This window comes from Periophthalmus magnuspinnatus, chromosome 16, assembly GCF_009829125.3.
Source record: "Periophthalmus magnuspinnatus isolate fPerMag1 chromosome 16, fPerMag1.2.pri, whole genome shotgun sequence".
Lineage (NCBI taxonomy): Eukaryota > Metazoa > Chordata > Actinopteri > Gobiiformes > Gobiidae > Periophthalmus > Periophthalmus magnuspinnatus.
In genome coordinates this window covers 17,802,449-17,821,654 of record NC_047141.1, presented here as the reverse complement: position 1 = coordinate 17,821,654, position 19,206 = coordinate 17,802,449, and the positions used below count along the sequence as shown (strand labels likewise).

At 40.6% G+C, this 19,206-nt stretch overlaps 1 protein-coding gene across 1 annotated transcript in view; it reads left to right on the top strand.

The window, feature by feature from the left end:
- The window catches only part of LOC117384187 (intermembrane lipid transfer protein VPS13B-like), a 270,989-nt gene that overhangs the window by 144,263 nt on the left and 107,520 nt on the right, over window positions 1-19,206 (top strand). Inside the window, exons 33-35 of the mRNA XM_033981473.2 lie at window positions 1,650-1,853; window positions 6,199-6,325; window positions 8,831-8,974. Coding sequence (XP_033837364.1) covers window positions 1,650-1,853; window positions 6,199-6,325; window positions 8,831-8,974 — 475 coding nt within the window. The remainder of the gene's footprint in view (window positions 1-1,649; window positions 1,854-6,198; window positions 6,326-8,830; window positions 8,975-19,206) is intronic.

Genomic DNA, 19,206 nt, shown 5'->3' with positions numbered 1-19,206 from the left:
CTCTGAGTTCTCTCGCCCAGCCAGTGTGGTCTTCACATGACCAATCAAATATGTCAAGCCGCTAGTGCATTCCCCCACATGTACAACAAGAAAATCTGGCTTCAATTATTATTGCACCCCAAGGGGAACTTCCAGAATTTCTCCCCTCCTCATTTGTCAGAAATGAAGCTCTCTCGTTTCCTGCGATTGGCTGAAATATGTCTTTTGATATTAAATCACACCGGTTTCCACTGGCTGCATGACTAAGACAAATGTTTATCACATTTATTTATGTCATTGGAGATGACCCTGCAGCTCCGCAAGGTTCAGACTTGGCTGCACACTTGACGCTGTGTTGATTATGAGTAAGAGAGTTTCTAAATAAGCTATGTTAAGAGATCATTTGGAAAGCACATGATGTAACTGTGGTTTGTGAACGCGAAAATACTTGTGTGATAGAGGTAGTGTTACTAAAGCACTAATGAATCTAGACTGACACATCCCACCCAAATCTAACTGTGCTCTCGGCTTGATTTCTATTATGGTCTGTTGATAAACGTGGTTCCAAATGTTGATTAAGGATCAGTTTCACTTGTTTGTATGTCAACAAATCTGGCTAAATCCAGTTATAACCCTCTGATCTCTGGCTGTCTTTGTTGTTCTATTCTGTGCTTATTGTCATAACAGCACGCTCTGGTTATAACCTCTCCGATGTGGCTAAGGGGAAGGAGTCTGGATATGAAAATTACCATTGACGTTGCTGAAACAAATAAAACTACTCATGCAGCCCATACATCTGCAGCCATTTTGAGCCTTTATTTATACCATTTAAGCTCTCATTTGAATTCACCAGCACAAATAAACATATCATAATGGAGCTAAAGGCCTGATGTCATATGCAGATGTTGAATTTTGATTATTCGTATTCAATTCATCGGGATCTTGTCTCTCAAATGGCAAAATACATGACATCATTTTTTCTTGGCTCTGATTGGACACTGCTTTTTCACAAGTTTAAAGCAGCTTGAGTACTGCTAAGGCCTGACATATCTCCACATCTCTCCCCTGTATTACGGTCTGTGTACGCTGCAGACCACCTGTGTTTCTATAAACCCCAAAGTAGAGCCTGCAGACTACTGTGCTGTGCAGGCCAGGACTTTACAAATATTTACTGATAATGATAAGAAAGCATAAAAATAAAGCTGAAGTGATTTCACCTCAACCATTGGCTTCAGAAAATACTGTATTTGGTAATGGATGAAACCTGATGCCCAAACCTACTTTTGTTATGTTAAGCTACACATTTCATTCACAGAATAATATTAGTTTTGTTTTATAGGGGTTTGAAGTCGGACAAATGCATGACCACTGCAACTTCAGATCTTTTAGTTATTTGACTTTCTCATGCTTGTTTCTATGAACTGAGCTACTGTTGCGCCACAGCCATTAAATGTAAAATATGAAAGTTGTCAGAATGAAACAACAATGTTATGAAGCCTGCTGTTGTAACATTACATGATTCACAAGCTTTAAAAGATTTCCTTGGAACTGGCTGGTTGTCCCTTGATGCTCTACCAAAGCTGAACTATGCAGACTGTTTGAGTGAGAAGTTTATGGTTTGTGAAATGACTAAATCCATTTTGTTCTGTTGTTTTTTTTCCTTATTTTAGGCGTGCATTAAACCTTGGCATCCTGCGGGACCCCGGTTCAGAAGTGGAGGACCGCCAGTACCAGGTGGATCTCACGTCCATCAACATCGGCACAGCCCAGTGGGAGCAGCTCAAACCGGACAAGGAGGGGGTCAAAGGAGGCCTGTCTGCCGAGACCGAGAGGAGCTCCCAGAACCCAGCGCTGGAGTGGAACATGGCCAGCAGGTCAGAGGCGCACACATGTTCCTGCTACTTAAACACAAGTGTATTCTACCAAATCTACTGAATTAACTCTTATCAGATGTATTTCATTGATGAGATATGGCATCTAAATGTACACAAACCTAGTTAAAATAATAAGTCAAACATGTTGTCAACTTTGACTAGTGTGAATTTCTGGAATCATGGTGTATTGTACAAACAGATAAGAAGAAAGAGAGACAAGATGGCTTTATGGCTTTATTATTATACTAAATATAGTTATACTAGTTTTTTTTTTTTTACTTATTTGTCCTGTGCATAAGCTTTGTGCAGTGCATCTGGTAGTGTATTTATTCTGCAAAATGTCACTCCTTTGATCCACTGTGACTGTCCCTGTCTTGAGTTCTGAGCACTATTTCTCCCTTTATTATGCGGCTTCATTATACAGTCATAATTTCAAGCCTGTCTTTTTTTATACGCAGGAGCTAAAACAAGCACAACTGTAACAGCCCGTTTGGCCCCACTTTCTGTTTTCCAGTCTGTTTTTAGAGGGAGCAGGCCCAAAAATCACAGAATCGCAGGCAGTCTCCCGATTTGTTCCTCATCAACTAAAAATAAGCCTTATGGAAGAATGCAGTGAAAAATCAACATAGCTGTGACTGAGACAGAGCACTTTGGGGTCACGAGGCCTCTAACTAAGGCTTGTTGACATACACACGTCTCCAAGTGACATATGTCACGTGGACTGTACACAAATGCCTGTAAAACATAGGATAGCCAATCTTATTTCACTATCTTATACAAGCTCATGTTACGCTAGCTGTTGGCGTACATTCAGAATAATCAAACTGCCAGAGGGACGCTTGTACTACCTGTAATTGAATTGTGTCAATTCCTATTCCAAATGTACTTGACTGGGCCTCTGGATCCATTATAAAGGTTCCACATATTTAGCTATTTTGTAATTTGGTTACTATACTTCACTTATTAATGACATCATTCACTTTTAGCAACACCTCTTACTTCATTGGCATTTGTTTCCTTTTCAAGTCCATGACACCTGCTAAAACTAAGCAGGCCTTCCAGATCTGTCCCTTAACATGGGACCACCCTGATTGTTTTCCACTTAACGCTCAGTAATTTTAATTCAAAAGTCTTCCCTCACCCCGATCTCCTCACACTGTGTCAGCCAGGTCTGTTTTAGAGCCCATTTAGGTAGCGGACTTGGATCTCTTCTGAGGTCTTACACTTAACCTGGCAACTCCACAGCAGTGTCTCACTGTTGGTTTTTGACCATAGGGCTACTGGGGCTCCGTGTACTCCGTTTATTCTTCATTTCAATGTGTTCCTATTGATGGGAACGCACCAGGACGGGCCAAGTGCCAAGGTCAGATTCTCTAAAAGGGCAATGAGGTGAGATTTTGGGCTCACACTTCAGGGCTCCACAAGTGTGTTTGAACGCCTTTTGAGTCCACTCAAGTTTCCTTAGACATGTTATAGTGGCAGGTCTGGATTTTGATTCAAAACTTCATTATGAGATGACCTAACATGCAGCTTAGCAGTTATTATTGTACTCAAAGGATTGACACCCACAGTTTAGCTGTAAAATATATCTTACATAGTGTAGACCATTAATGCCAAGATTGCCACATGATTGAGCAAAATTTAGCTCTGTTCATCATTAAGATGTTACGTTCAGTGTACACTATCCTTTGAAGCAAATATCACACGAATTATATTGTGCATAAAACTAATTTTGGAAAAGCCTGAGTTGTGTATTAGGATTGCAAGCAAGTGAATTTCTTAAAATGGCAACATGACTGCAGTGAGTAGCAAGAAGGTCCCACGCTGGATTGCTATAGCACCATTTACATCATACAGAATTTGCCTGTTTTTCCCTTATATGTGTAGCTTTCCTATGCCACTAGGTTCCGGGGGTTGCTGTTTTGCAAACTAATAAAAAAGCAAACAATTAATAATTGTTCTTAAGCGCGGTCCCCAAACTAATTTTCAGTATATAAATGAGCATTAGTTAGTTGACAAAATCAATTCCACACAATAATATATATGGCTTTGATATAAGAAAGTGCAGTGTAGTTCAGCCTAAGGCATAAATAAGACAATGAAATGTGTGGGTCTCCAGGGTACACAATTGTTATAATTGTGGGAAAGTATCAATGAGAGCTTTTGTCACAGTGAGCAGTCAAACAAAAAGAGAAGACAGTATAAGACTACAGTATAAAAAGTGTCAGATATCTGAACTGTCCTTGGCACTCACTGGTGACCTCTTAATAAACCCATCAGTTGTCATTGCTCCTCTTTTCTTTCCTACCATGGCAGAATCACCACTGGACACTCTTTTGGAAAATGAGCTTTACTGTAACTTTCTGTGGTGCAATATACACCAGGCCTTCCCCACTGCGACCTCAGTCAAGTCCAAATAATGTTCCAACACAGAGGAAAGGGAGTCAAGTTCACAGCTTTACTTGTCTGCTACAATCAGCCCCAGAAGCACACCACTTTGGTCGTAACAAGCTTTGACACACACCACTTCCAAAGTTCACACCTTTCCTATATTCACTGCAGTAGACCCCATTATTCTATATTGAGCTTGTGGCATGTTCATGCTGCAGTTTCAGGGGTTTTATTCCAGTAGTTGTGGATCTACAATGGCCTCAGTTGGCTTCCTGAGGTTTTGAAGGAAATTCCTGCACAGCGGATCCACTGACAGGATCTGTCCTCATCACAGTGTGGAGTTGTCGGCTCGGAAAGACCTCGTGTCAGGGAGCTGTGCACTCCCTCTCCTCCCTCCATTAGCCCAGAGCTGGCCTCTCTGCTGCCACTGATATCGTGATGCAAGGCCCAGTACTACCTGGTTCTTTAGCACACCCTTTTATGTGTGCACAATTTTGCATCTAGTGGTGATATTCCTAGTTAAATGTTTTTGTGAAACCCTATCTAAACGAGTCACTGTTATAAAAAACATTAAGTAACGTACCACATGTTTATCATTTCTAGCAAGATCACTTATTTTTGCACTACAGTCATACTTCAAGGTATCTCCTTCCATGTTATATGCACTTGTCTTGGTCTTAAATGTGCTCCTGTCTTTTAAAGTCTAGGTCCCAGCCTACTCCGGTGACTTCTCTCAGTTAGTGTGGTCTGTTCCATACCAGTACATAAAGCTGTTTTCATCCGAGTTAGAGGCCCCCTCCATATTACTGGTAAACCGAGCTTTACGCCTACATGGCCGGCTGGTGAATGATAGCACCTGTCCCATGCAACGAGACACTGCTTGTTTCAATCCCCTGTCTGAGGAGAGATTAGCCAAACAGCAATTGCCTTCTCAACATCACTTCTCCTCTGAATCAGGCCTCCCTCGATGTCTTCACTTTAAAAAAAGTGTCAAAAAATAATCCCTTCAGGGTGCTCGTAATGCACATTTGTGTAATGCACATTTGTGTAACAGCAGTGAATATGATATTGGATCTGCTAAAGCACTGGACTTGGGGCCACCTAGAATCAAGCCCATGTCTAATCCTCGCCAACTATAAATATTGGAAGCCAGAGCCCTTGATTGTTTTAATAGCAGCAGATGTGGCAATTAACACCACCTTATAAAGCTCATTTGTGTATTTGTTTTAGCGCTAACAAATGTTCCCACAAATATGAGTTGATTGTGGGAATGAGCATTAGTGAAATGGAGAGACTTGGTTTTTGGTTTGATCTTGTGTATATACAATTAGGGGTGTTCCCAATTGAAGCTTGTCAAATAATGTCTCACTCTTCGTCTGTGTAACCAAGTATTCAAGCTCCCAACCTCAAACTTGTTAGCACGGATTTTGGAAATGTATACTCCGTTTGCAACAGTTTTGAGGTTCTCATATTTTTTGAAGTACATGGTGTTATTTTAAATTTAAATTGCCAGGGCAAATCTTAGAAGTGTTTCATTCTGTCAGAGTTGGGGCATAACAATAGCTCAGCAGAGAACATTTTGTGGTTTTAACTTTGTTGTGTTGATTTGTCAGTCTTGGTGCTGTTGGGACAAGTTGTGCAAAAGTTTTACAGCTTGTAACTATGACAACTCGTAATAATAAAATGCTTTGCTTGTTTTAAGAAGAAATCAAGTTTGGAAACTTTTAGTCAGTTATTGTTCCTAGATACTTTGAATGTTTTATCTTTTCAATTTGTTTTCCACTGGTGAGGTATGACTTCAGTTACATCCACTTAATTAAAAAGTGTAAATCTCTCTAAATGGTTATGAATATGGCTAGGGCATGCTTTTATTGTCAGCTCTAGAGGAATTATGGCACTTGTTAAGAGTTTTGTTTTTTTATGTGTTATGATCTTCTATGTGTCTCTGCTTTAGCATTAGGAGGCACCAGGAGCGACGGGCCATCCTCACACCCATCTTAACAGACTTCTCTGTTCGGGTGACTGCAGCTCCTGCCATAATCTTCAGCAAGAATCTCTCCCCGGATAGCGCACAAGCAGAGGTTAGTATGATGCAGGCACACCTGGTATAAATCCAGCAGAAATGTTTTTACTTTTTGTCTCAAGGGAGTTTGTACCTGTCACACTGCCATATTTAATGTATGACTATAACATCTTAATTGTTTAGATATCAGTTATTGGATATTTTTTTAGAGCACTATTATTTTGTTCTGTTAACTTCTAGAAAAGGTCACACAAAGCAGTGAATGTCAAACTTTTTACACCTAAATCTTGGACCAACACCCTAAAATCCAGATCAGGATTTAAACAAAATGCTTTCAACTTGTGAGCCTTAGTGCAGTTTCTATTAAAATGATATAATAAGACTCATGCACTACACCACCACCACTACCCTGATTGCATACTGTGTGTAACATGGGCAAAACTATTAAATCACAGTATATTCATGCATATGATGGACATGTGTGAACCCAGAGCAAGAAGAAAAGTACTGTATAAATATGGCTATTTGGCCATTTACTAGTTATGTAATCAATAATGAAACCTGTGGGGTATGCATAGATTTCACAATTTTATTACTGAATTATGATACATATGGTGGCTATTGGGGTTATTACAAATACTTATTTTAAAGTATAAGAAAGGTTAAATTGAGTATTGGATTGTGAATAAGAATACCTTCCATACAGAAGGTCCTGTGGAGGTTGCATATTATTCCCTGTCCACCTTGTTAACATCTTATGCCCTTTGACCATAACCTGTTGCAGCCTTTTACTTTTATAGAAATCTGCAGATGATTATATGAAATGTCAGGTTGAGTTAAGAGTTTGTCTCAACATACAGTAACTTGCTCATTATAGGGAGCCTACTTTTGGGTGCACTGTGTAATGGAGGCTTTTGACCTTCCAAGTTCAACTCTTTTTTTGCTTATACAGCTGATGTTTTCTGGCTAACCGCTCTGAAACTTCCTGCCTCTTTGATGCCGGCTCTGTCCATGCTAACGTGCCCCTTGACAATGTGTAACAGCTAATCCATAGTTCACACACACATGTTCACTTGTACTATTGCCCAAAAGACATGAGAGCTGGTCACATACAAAACCTGTAATGACTTTTTATATGTCTTTGGTGGTCTATTTTCCTTACTAATTTCATTCATAAGCACACAGTGTTTGTCTGTTGTGGAGATGTAGCTCACCAGCTGTCTTAAATTGTTTGTTCCAATGAGTTAAAGTTTGTTGTAAACTTTTATTGACCCTGTCACATAGTCTGTAACTGTTATTGTAGCCCTATGATATCATGACCTTGTGACTTTATTGTATTTATTTTGCAGCTGCACTTTTAGCAGTGGTCAATATAAATTCTAGTATATGACTATTTACCCAGTGCAACTTTCTCAGAAACAGCTGGTACGCAAATTCTCTTTAAGTCAGTAATTTGGAATGTTACAAATTAGCTTTGTGTAGTCCAAAAAGCTTCATCTGGTCCTCTGTTAATTTATTTTAATAGATTATTTTTTCAGACCATGATTTAGGTTTTTTCATACCTGACAGTTTCGACTGCTCAATAGTGGCCTTTCTCAGAGTGGTCATGTGATGCGGCAGGACGACAGCGCCATCTGCAGTCTGACTTCTTCAGGACAGATGTGAGATAGTAAAAAAGCCCCCTCGTCCCGGTTGAAGGTCCAGTAGGCGCGTTTCCGTATTTTTATAAGATGGATAATAGATATTCTTGCTTCAAATATGAAACTACTGTATTTTCACTCTCTGTTTGCCACTAGGGAGCCACTTATCCATGGAATTATAGCAGTATTCTTTACGAAACAGTGCTTTAATTGAGGGCCTTGTTGAGTTTCTAATACTGCTTATACTACTTGTAAGCAGTTGCAATCTTAAGTTACATCTTCTCTTCACCAGACATTAAGTCCATCATTGCTTCTGAGTTTTTATCCAGTCTACTTCCAAACACTGCCTTTCACCTATTGTTAGTTTTTTTAATGAAAAAGGTCACTTGAGACATAACTCAAATTTTGACCACATTTAGTAATATTATTTCCATGTTCCTCTGAGTCCTTTTCTCTGAGACAGGCTTCCTTTCAGTAGTGGTAAGCCGCTCTGTGAGAAGTAGTTGTTGGTCTGACCCATGTGTCTTTGTGGAGTTTGAGGCCACAGTTTGAACCTGATCTGTGGGTGGGACCCTGGAGAGGACAGAGGGAAGAGGAACAAGTGAGTTCATAAAGGCAACACTCTTCTCCACCAAACGACTAGTTAAAACAGGGCATTGTGTGTAGATCAGTCACATTTACAGAGCAATTACAATAAGACAAATCGCTTTTTAAGTCTTTGAGCTAAAAACTGGAGGCCAAAGTTTGAACTCTGTCAGTGGGTGGATCCCTGGAGAGGACAGTGAGGCAGGGGAACACCACGTTAATAGAAGCAGAAAGACTGAATCAGACAGAGCTTGGATGTGTGTTTTGAGTGTGCTTCCTGCCCCCCTCCTTGTCTCATGTACTGTGCTTGACCCATCTTTGCTCTCCTGTCTCGGTAGGAGGTGGTGGTGTGTGGTCACTCTCTGGAGGTGAACCTGACCAGCAGCCTGGACTTCTACCTCAGTGTGGCCCAGGTGCAGCTCCTCCAACAGCTCCTCCGGGACAACATGATCGGTGTGGAAACGGGTCAGAGAGGAACGGAGGTACATGTATGCTAAATTCACATAGATTATACATGTAAGATCTAAAACTTCCATTGATATCGTGTATATGGTTGAACACAATATAAATGGCCTATTAAAAGCCCAAAAAGAGATCTCCTATGCCCCCTGTGGTTGACTTGTCTCTGCAGTCTATGTATATATCTCAGTATTAGGTGCTGTGGTACTTGTCATGTAACAGTGTGTTCACATACACCGCAAGTTCAGAGGTTCACAAACATGCCTTTCCAATTTCACCATTCGGCTTTGTAATTGCGTTCAAAATTACATTATATTACAGCCGTAAAGCATGACCCTAAGATATTTTCACGCCAATGTGATTAATCTTTCGTACAAGTTGACACACTTCCAAATTCTTGACATGAATCCATTTCCAAATCACTCTACAAAGCCGTGCCAACTTTGTTCAGAAACCCATTTGAGACGTTCTGCTGTTGCCCCCAACCCTTGCCCCTCGTGTTTTTGGGTGAGGCGAACACATTTAAATATTTACTCGCTCGGAGTGAAGCAGTCCTCTAATGTGGCCCTAGTTTACAGCCCTGTACTCAGCTGCAGCTTTTAGAAACCTTTCTATTGTTTACTGGACAGGGAGCTCCAAGGCGCCATTTGCCCTGTCTGACCGCTTAATAAAGCCTTCTAATGGAACACAATATAAAAATATTTACCAGCTGTGGTGAGGATGGGGCCATAGTGCAGGCTGAGAGGACAGAGGCAAATAGAGATTTTACCGTTATCTCCACTTAGCTTATACTCTACAGTGGGACCTGTGCTGTGACATGGAGCGACTGCTTCATGACTCACATCCTGTATGTGCTTCTGAAACAGAGCATCCAGGCCCCTCACAAATAAAACACTTGAGATTGTTAGATGGCCTTGAACTAGTCAATCCTACTTATGGACAATACTACACGAGTCATATACAGTATGTCCCTGTGCAGGTTTCTGTTCCATTTACAATACACCTTGCATACACCAAGAAGGCATACATACGCATTTTAATATATGCCTTATGAAAAGCTTTATATTTGTTTCTTTGATATCTGTAACTTCTAATGATGTACAATAGGGCCGGGCAATTGATTAATAATTTCCAATCATCAATGACACATATTCTTGGCTCTAATCGAGACTTCTACAGCCAATCCTTTGTCAGTAAAAACATGTGGTTTGGAGTAGAGTTCAAACTTTAAAGGAACAAATTTGACAATGAATTTGTGATAAATGGCAGATTAAAAATCTGCAGTGTTTCTGTTCGGGAAGTTGATGATGAAAGACTTTTTTTTAGTAAGACAAGTAAAATCAAATAGAAAATTGAGATGAAAAAAATCATGATGATTATTTTATTTTTTATTTTGTTATATCACCCAACCTTGTCTAGTAAGTGAGGCAATCCAGTGTTTAGAAAAGCTACACCTGTCTATCCTCTTCTACCTAAATTAGACCACACAGATGGACATACTTATGTCCATAATGTGTATGTAATGTGCATTACCCAGGACAGTGCATGTCTTGTGAAGAGTGTTTGTGTGACTCCATAGAAACACATGAGAGGAAGCAGGTAGTGTCAGGTTTAGGCTGCACCTTTATTTACCCATTTCTGTTGTTATTTATCCAGTCAGTCAGAGGGTCGGAGAGAGAGGTGCCTGCGATGCATATGGTCTTGATTTGGTGTGATCTCGGAGCGGTCACCCCTGACTTGTAATGATTCATGGCTTGATTCTGTTAAAGGGCAGAGAGAGGCTGTGGTGGGTTCAGTCAGGTTCAAAGCTGCTATTCTGGGAGGTCTCTTAGCATTAGCCTCAAAATAATAAAACATCCCACAGATCTGCCATGCTTTACACCATTAAAAAGGAATATTTGAATGGCTGTTTGTTTTACCATATTTCATGTCCTTACCTCATTTTTTTGTTCAAAGTTAAAAGAAACCTCAGAATGGGAATTTCTCATGGGCACCTTGACAGTAGCTGCGGTGAAGTGCATGTTCTTTTTCCTTTATCCATCTTTGCCATTTTATCCACCACTTGGAAACACCGTCTCTCTCTCTCTCCTGGAATGCACATGTTGTGTTATTGCTGCCTCCTGCCGAATTAAGTGAAATTGAAATTACCCACAGGTCCAGGGTGATGTAATGTGCAGATCGGCAACGCACTGTTGAGAAATGAGGAATAGATGCTTGGGAAAATCCTGCTGTGTGCTCTTTTTAATATAACTTTCTGGTCACAGTTGTTAGGGGCCCTGACATTTTATTGTACCGTATTAATATCTATTGCAATATATCCCCCTCTTTATTGGACTTTTTAGTGGTGCCATTAGAGAGCATAACATATCATTAACACTGGGGCCACTCTGTGTGCGTCTTCACCTTCTTTGAATAAGTGCAGTCTGGATATACCATTTGTGTCTGTAAAACGATTTGTACCTCCATATCTCATAACCCTCCTGGCGTGTCTGTCTGTCCCGCTGCCTGTCCTGGACCTCCAGTAGGCAGTAGAGCAGTGCCTCTTCCAACACTATTTAACAAGCTGGAGAGCCCTCTAGTGGTGGCCTTGACTACTACGCCCTGTGTTTACATGGCACAGGGAGAGTGGGACTGCTTCTCCTCACTCACTGAGCCCTTTGCCAGCAGCCTGTCGACCCCCTGCAATCACATTAGACACAGCACAATCAAATGATAGCAGTAGTATTTGCACTGACAGTGTTTGGATTATGAGGTTGGATCAGGTGGAGACTCTAAATGCTTTTTGGGTACACTACAATACAACACTTTCTTTCCACTCCCTGTTAACATGTAAGAAATAATCAACATAACAGTAAAAGCTGATTTTTGAAATTTTGGAAAATCATGTCCTCTGTTGTATAACCCAATGTTTTTATGATATTTATAGTTTCTGACAGATATGTTTGGTTTTTCTCTAAACAACCTGTTCAAAGCTCAAAAAACAAGGCTTGGCTCTGGAGCATCTGGTATAAGTGGGATTGTTTCAATTCAGTAAAGGATTTGTGTCCCCCGCAAGTCTTTAATTTAAAAACTGCTCCCCATTCGCTTTGTCTTCTGTCCAAATCCATAGCTTTATCTGTTTTTTTCCCTGTGTTTGTCTTAAACAGATTCTCAGCAATTCTCAGTACTGATTTCAAACAGTTCCCATTGCCCGTCCCAGCTGTATTTTATTGTCTGGGTTAATGAATTTGTTTTGTTGGGGCTTTTAGGTTCCCTGGCAGTAGGGAGGCGAGCCAGGCGCGTGGGCAATCTGAACTGGTCTCATGTTATTCAGGCATCTCTGTTCCACTACTTGCATAGTGAGTTGGCAGTTGTGTTTTTGTTTTGTTTTTTTAAGCCGGATGCCCTTTGTGACATAACCTGCCACATTATGTGATGAAAGTGGGAACTGGAGATGAATTCTGCAGTGAATGTGTTCCTATTGTGATACTGTTATTTTTATTTAATATAACAACAGTTTTGTCTGAATATTGTCAACCGGACACATTTTTGAGTGAATGTTTCACCACTCAACAACTTTGAAAGTAATTACACTTCTAGTTGACTCTAGTACAATTCATAAAAAAGTCAGATATAAATACAGAAATAAATTATAATCATAAAAGCCCACATTTGCTATGCATTATTTGTCACCTCAGCAGCGCCATTATCTGTCACTAACAGTCACAATAGTTATTTGCTGCTCTACAAATCACTGTATTATTAGCTTGTTTATCACAACATTAGCCATGGTCAGGCCCAGCTTGACTCTTGTGCTTGATGTTAATGATGACATATTGGTGCTGGGCAGAGACCAGGCAGCTTTCAACAGCGGGCCGTCTCTAGCCTCTATGAATAGATGATAGAGCAGCTTCTGGGCCTTATCTGACTACTCTGTCATCAGCAGTGTCGCCCTGGCCACACAGCATACTCACGTTCGGATGCCCTCACGCACACGCATGCCCCACACATTCCCAGGATGTAACTGCCCCCAGCCTTTCTACACAGGCCAGACTGTAATGCAGCTTTATGACTCGACAGCTGATCTGCCATTGTGTACTGATTTGATGTGTCAATTTGCTTATGACGCTAATGCTGCCCCATAAAGAGGTGTGTGTTTTTATGATGTTGTAGTTGTTTCAAATATTTCTACTCTTTGACTCACTTGACCTTCCCTATGCTTATGCAAAAGTTTTATCAGAATAACTGCTGCTATATTTGGACTAAATTTAATGTTATCCATGGTATGTCATAATCTTGGACTGTCCCAATACAACCTCTTATTGGTGGTGTCCATGTATAGCAGCTTCTTAAGTATTTTAGTACTGTTCCTATAAACTGTAAGGCACAGGAATAATGCAGTTTAAAATAGCTGTGTTGTGCATGTTGGTATGCCTTCCTATCTGGGCCTTCATGCCTGTACCACCCACACATGAAGGCAGCCTGGGTCACCCATGTGCACTCACCACAGCACACAGGAAAATACCCTCTGGTGTAAGGGAAGTCCCGGCTCGCTCCTCCACCTCATCCTGGGACGATTACACGCTTGGCAAACTGGGCTTTAGATTTCCTCCCACACTGAGAAGAAATTAGCATATGCACACCAGCGCCAAGTTTCTCTATGTTCAAAGTTATCAGTCCCTCGCTAAAAACTTCTGTATATCTACCACAATTTGTTCCCATTTTATCAGTTTCTTGTCTTTTCCATGCTTCTGATGACCCCTTATTTTCCTTTACGACTGGCATGGAAAATCGCTGCTCTTCCAGTGCTGGATAGTCCTGTAGTCTTCTGGCTGAGAATGGACAGACCTCCTTATTGTGATACAAATAGACTTTGACAGAGTGAAGATTATGATATTACAACATTATTACGTCTGTATAGTCTTTAGCGCCCGGACGGAGGACATCCCTGGGCCTCTCTTTGCTTTCAGGCAAAGTTGGCCTAATGCAGGACTTGGAAAAAGTAGTTGACATTGCCAGCCAAGACGAACCACTGTGAGAAGTGAATTTACACTAGGCACGAAAACACGGATCGGTAGCTGTTTTGGTTTGTCAGTGGGTTTGGACAGCAGCATAGAGTTATTAGTGGGGAGGACTTTGTGTGCGTGTTTTTGAAGCACATCATCCCCTCAACCACACTCAAATACAGTCAAATATGTTTGGACAGTCAGTCTTGTTTTTCAGATGTGCAAGATGGGATCATGTTAAAGAGCACGAAAAATTGGAGTTTGGGAAACAACACTTGGCAAACCGTTGATATTGAGACATTGAAATATAGACAAGGGAGTAGATTAATGCATCGCTTACAGTTCCTTGAGACCAAACTGATTTGAATTTTTTTATTTATTTATTTTTTTTTTTTTGCGTTACATAGTTGGTTTAGATTTTTAGACTTGTTTCAAAGTGTTTTTAATGGTTTAATACATTTGTTTTTTCAAATTTCAAAAACCAGGCCAGAAAGCATTTTCCATTTCAAAATATCACACTCAATGGAAAGATTTGGATAAAACAAGAAAAAAAAAATGAAACAAACTACCTAATAGTAAAATCTCAACTATTCAAATCATTTTAAATATTTTGAATTCAAGTTTTAATTTGTGCCGATATTAAATTGCCGAATAAAGTTCTGCAATAAAACCATTAGGGCGGACATAATCCTTGCCTGTGTGAGAATGGGAACTCTATGATGACCCTTGGGGCTTCTTTGCAAACCCATTCTCCAGTTGAAGTAGGAGTACTAGCCAAATGTCAAAATCACAGCACGTCTTATCTATTGCGTGGTGTGGTTGACAAGTTTGGCCTGACGAGGAACCTGTGCCTTGATTGTTTTTGGTCTGTGTACATTTAAAATAAACCATCTCCATGGCCCTCCTCACTGTGCTGAGTGTTTCATATTGTCTTGTAGCTGTTGAGCCTGAGAATCCCAGCCACTGACTCGACCTGCACTCTTTCAGGACAGCAGCGTGTCAGAAGAGCTTTTATGTTTTCCCATCAGCCAACAGAAATACTGAGACATCAAATGAGACATAGTCCAGAGCAGATGTACTTGAAGACAGCATTTGAGAATAGATGGCTGTATGACAGAGAATACACGGGGGAGCTGTGAGGCAGAAATCCACAAAGATGAGAAGTGACAGTGAGAAGTCCAGAGTGGATGGAGTATTGTCTTTAGTCCTGGGACCAGTCCAGAGCATTAAGCTGTAGAAGTGGGACTGGGGTTAGCTCTTAACTACTCAACCAGGCCATTAGCCTGCTCTAAGGGCTGGATCCTTTTCACCTCAACCCTAGCCTATGCGACCTCACACTGTTTTTACTCGCTCGTTGCTGCTGTGAGTAATAATAAATAAGGCTCCATCTCCTTTTTCTATTGTGGCTACATTAGGTCTGTTAAATAAGCCTTTTTTTCCCAGTTTATCTAAAACATACATATTATTAAACAGCGTTCATCACTTTGCCCTTTTCCTGTTATAAAATGCTATCTTTTTTCCTTTTTTTTAAACTCCATGTCTCACTGACCCTCCTATGTGAACCAACTGCTAATTGACAGCCAGTCATAACAACTCACCTTCCCTGTCCTGGCTTGTAACACACCCCGCTCCAAAAGCATAACCATGGCACATTCTTTTCAATTGGCCCCTTTTGGAAACCCGATCCCCTCCAGATCAGTAGCAGCTGAATTTGCTCCCCTCCTCAATCGGTTTTGGCAAAATTGGCGTGAAAACTCGAGATAAAATCACAAGCATAGGAATTCTATTAGAGCCGAGAAACAAATGGTGCCATTGACTGAAGGCAATGCCCAGGCCCCCGCCTTGAACCCAGGGATCGAGTGTCATATTCAGGTGAGAGCGACTCAGGAGTGCCCTAAGAGGACCAGAGGGTCACACACCCACGGGACTAGTAAAACCAGGGCAAGCCGGGCCAACTACTACATAGACTTTGTGGAGAGAGAAAGCCCAGAATCTCCTGGTCTGAAGAAGTGAAAAGAGAAAACAGACTTTGCCTCACACCTGAATAAGCATGATTCCACCTACACAAACAGGTGAGCGGCAGTATTAGGTTTACCCTTTGTAACTTGGACAGGGCACTGTGTGAAGTTCTGGATCATAGACAGTGCAAATATTGTACCCAGGGGCTAATGGGAGTTCTCAAACAGAAGTGAAGCCTGCTGGCTCCTTAAACTGGGACTGCAAAAACACCACTCTCCCTTAAAGGACCTGTTAAGTGAACTAGGAATTTCCCACTTATAGTATTTTTAGGAGTTACTACTTCTATTTAGATTGATTTTGTTTTGGTCACTTAGAATCTGTTTATTCCTTCCTATTTAGTTTAATCATTATGCAGTTAATATTTTACTCCCCCAAATGAGTATGGAATGAATTTTGATTCATATTAATTTGGGGTGGAAATTGTACAAAAAGAAAATGTGGCAAAGACATGAACCAGTTATAGAAATCTCTTCTACTTACACCACACAAACAAATGTATGTATATGTTTCGCTTGTCACATTGCAAAGAAATCACATGTTCCAATAATAATGCCAGAGCAGAAACGGATGACGGATTTGTCATGTGTTTTCATTTAGATTTTATTTTACTTTTTTAGATAAGCTGTTTCAGTATCACAATTCACACAGTGCCGATTTAAGCATGTTTCTATGTGTGTATGTTGTTGCTTTAGGCTAAAGCTTGCCCCTGAAATTTGACCGTGCTATTTGTCCCAGATGAAGCCCTGGCAGTGATAGACCTTCACAAATGAGCGCCATGAATCCACTGGAGGCCTAATGCATTATAACGGCTCAGATGGTTTGGATAATCAAGAGGTGCACTTGAATGTGCATATCACCTGTTTCAGTTTTCCAGTTTGGAGCCCATCCAGTGCTTTTAGATATTAAGCAATGAATCATGTTAAAACACTTCTCATGCTCCAGCACTTGGATTCATCTTCAGCTAAAATCAATTTCTGATAATCTTGCTGTACTTCAGGCCAGACCCAAACCTGAAAAATGTGTGCGATGATAAGTGTGTTTTGGAGTTAAGAGCAATACAGGTGTTCCTCCTTTGTTAAGCTGCTTCTGAATCCTCCCCGTACAGCATAGCAATCATGTTCTTGACACCTTACATTGTTTTTCAAGTTTTATGTCCTCTTCATCGTCATTTGGCAAGTATACAACTAATACCCAAAGAGTGTGTCTGGATCTTTTGTGCCATATAAACTTGGTAATGCACTGTGTGGTTATATCCTTACCAAAAGTCCAAAACAAGCCCTATAAAGGAACAGGGGGTCTTGCATCACTCAGTGAGGACTGAACATGCAGCACAGACCTGGGAGCACATCCAGATAGAAATTAAAAGAAGATTACTCCAATTGTCTTCTAATTTCTGCTCTGTAAATAGACAGTGAGCCAGGATTGTTCTCAGCATCACAATGCGTTTTAAATAGTGAGTGCTTTGTTAAACTTGTGGATGTTTTAAATGCGTGTTTCTCTTCTCTCTTACACTGTACTTGCCCTGTATCAGCAGAGGAGTGAGTGGTCTGCCTCTAGGGACTGGGCTGATCACGGCCGCATCACTCACACTCCAAATCTCAGACCACCTCAGCTGAACAAAAACTACATAATCTCTCAATCGATTCTGTGTGACCCAATGCAAGTATTTACACGGCAATGCATTATTTAATTAATTTATATATAAGTTATAATAACATCATTTGTCACCAGTGGACAAAAACAAAATGCTCACCAAACCTCTCCAGATTGTTCCAGTTTTTTTGGAATTGCACTCCGAAGTTTTCCCACTATTTTGCAAGTAAGTCACATGCTTTATCTTTTTTCACAATGATCTGTTGGGATTTCTTTTACCTGAAAGTAAAACACTTTTAAGAGGCTTGGTTAATTTTCACAAAATCTAAAATAATGTAATAAGTTTTGCATTGCCCAAATTGTAATCATGCTTCAATAGTGCTGAATGACATTTACACACACAAGCCACAGAGTATGCACTAATGAGCACTTATTTCCGTTAAGTCATCATGCTTGCGGCCATGTAAGTGCAATTTCCTACTGTCATTAGCCATTGAGCAAGACATTAACCTGCTATTGTAAAGGCAGCTCTCTATTATAGTCATTGTTTCAAATCCCAGACAGGGACAGTAGCTCTAGAGACAAACATTTTCAGGCCTCACTGTTACCACCAGTTCATCTCTACAAATTAGATTAGACCATTACCCCCATGCACTCTCTCTTAACTGTATCGGGACACTGACAGCTAATACGAGCCAGTTGTTTATGTCTTTGTCCTCATGGAAAATAAAGAAATGGAGAGGAGAAGGAAACACGATGATACTATACTAGGATTATACTGGCCAGAGTCACTGCAATTAGCACAGACCCTAGGGTGCTTCTGTCTTTCATTCACTAAACGTCGGCCATGTCTTATAATTACACCTTTTCCACATCTGGCCTTCATCTTCCTGTCTTCGGAGTCAACAAGTGCTCTGAAATATTAGCCGCTTGTATGTCCGCCATTGCAGGGAAGCAGTTGACCGCTTATCAAAGTTTTACACTGTACAATAGCCAGTCAAGCATTAATAAGCAATGTTTGTTCTGGCAAGTTTAACAGCTGGCGTATGTACCTTCTACTTATGTTGTTTATCTCATAGCTAATATTTTGTTTATCTTTTAATTTGGTGATAAAAGTCAATTTGACCCAAGCCAAGGTGCTAATGTTTGACAAGAAAGTCTGTGTATCATTTTTGAATACTTGCGTCATGAGTCCTAAGGCGCTTTACTGTGTTTGTTTTCACTAACACAGTCGCAGTGTTAATCTAGAAATTGTCTCTTGGCGTCTTTGAACATTTTCTGTGCTAAAAAACAAAACTGCCTCACTTGGTAATACAAACAGTTCATGTTATTGTAGCGTCGTGGGCTAATCCATGTCCTCACCATCACCTCTTTAACCCCACTGAGTTCTATAGGAGACTGATTCAGGAGTTTGGTTGTCAGCAGTGGATCTGTGGAAGAAATATGTCTCCTGTCGAGGATGAGGGTGCGGTCTGAGGCTTTTGAATGAATCTTGATTGCCACAGATTGGGCTCAGGGCACAGTGGGTTTGGCCAAGTTGTCTGACAGCCTGAAGTCATGCTGGATAGGAAAGCAACTCTGAACCTGGAAGTACACAGCCAGAGTAGTGTGTAAAGAGAGTACTTTTTAACCAATGGTACAATTAAAATAACAGCCAC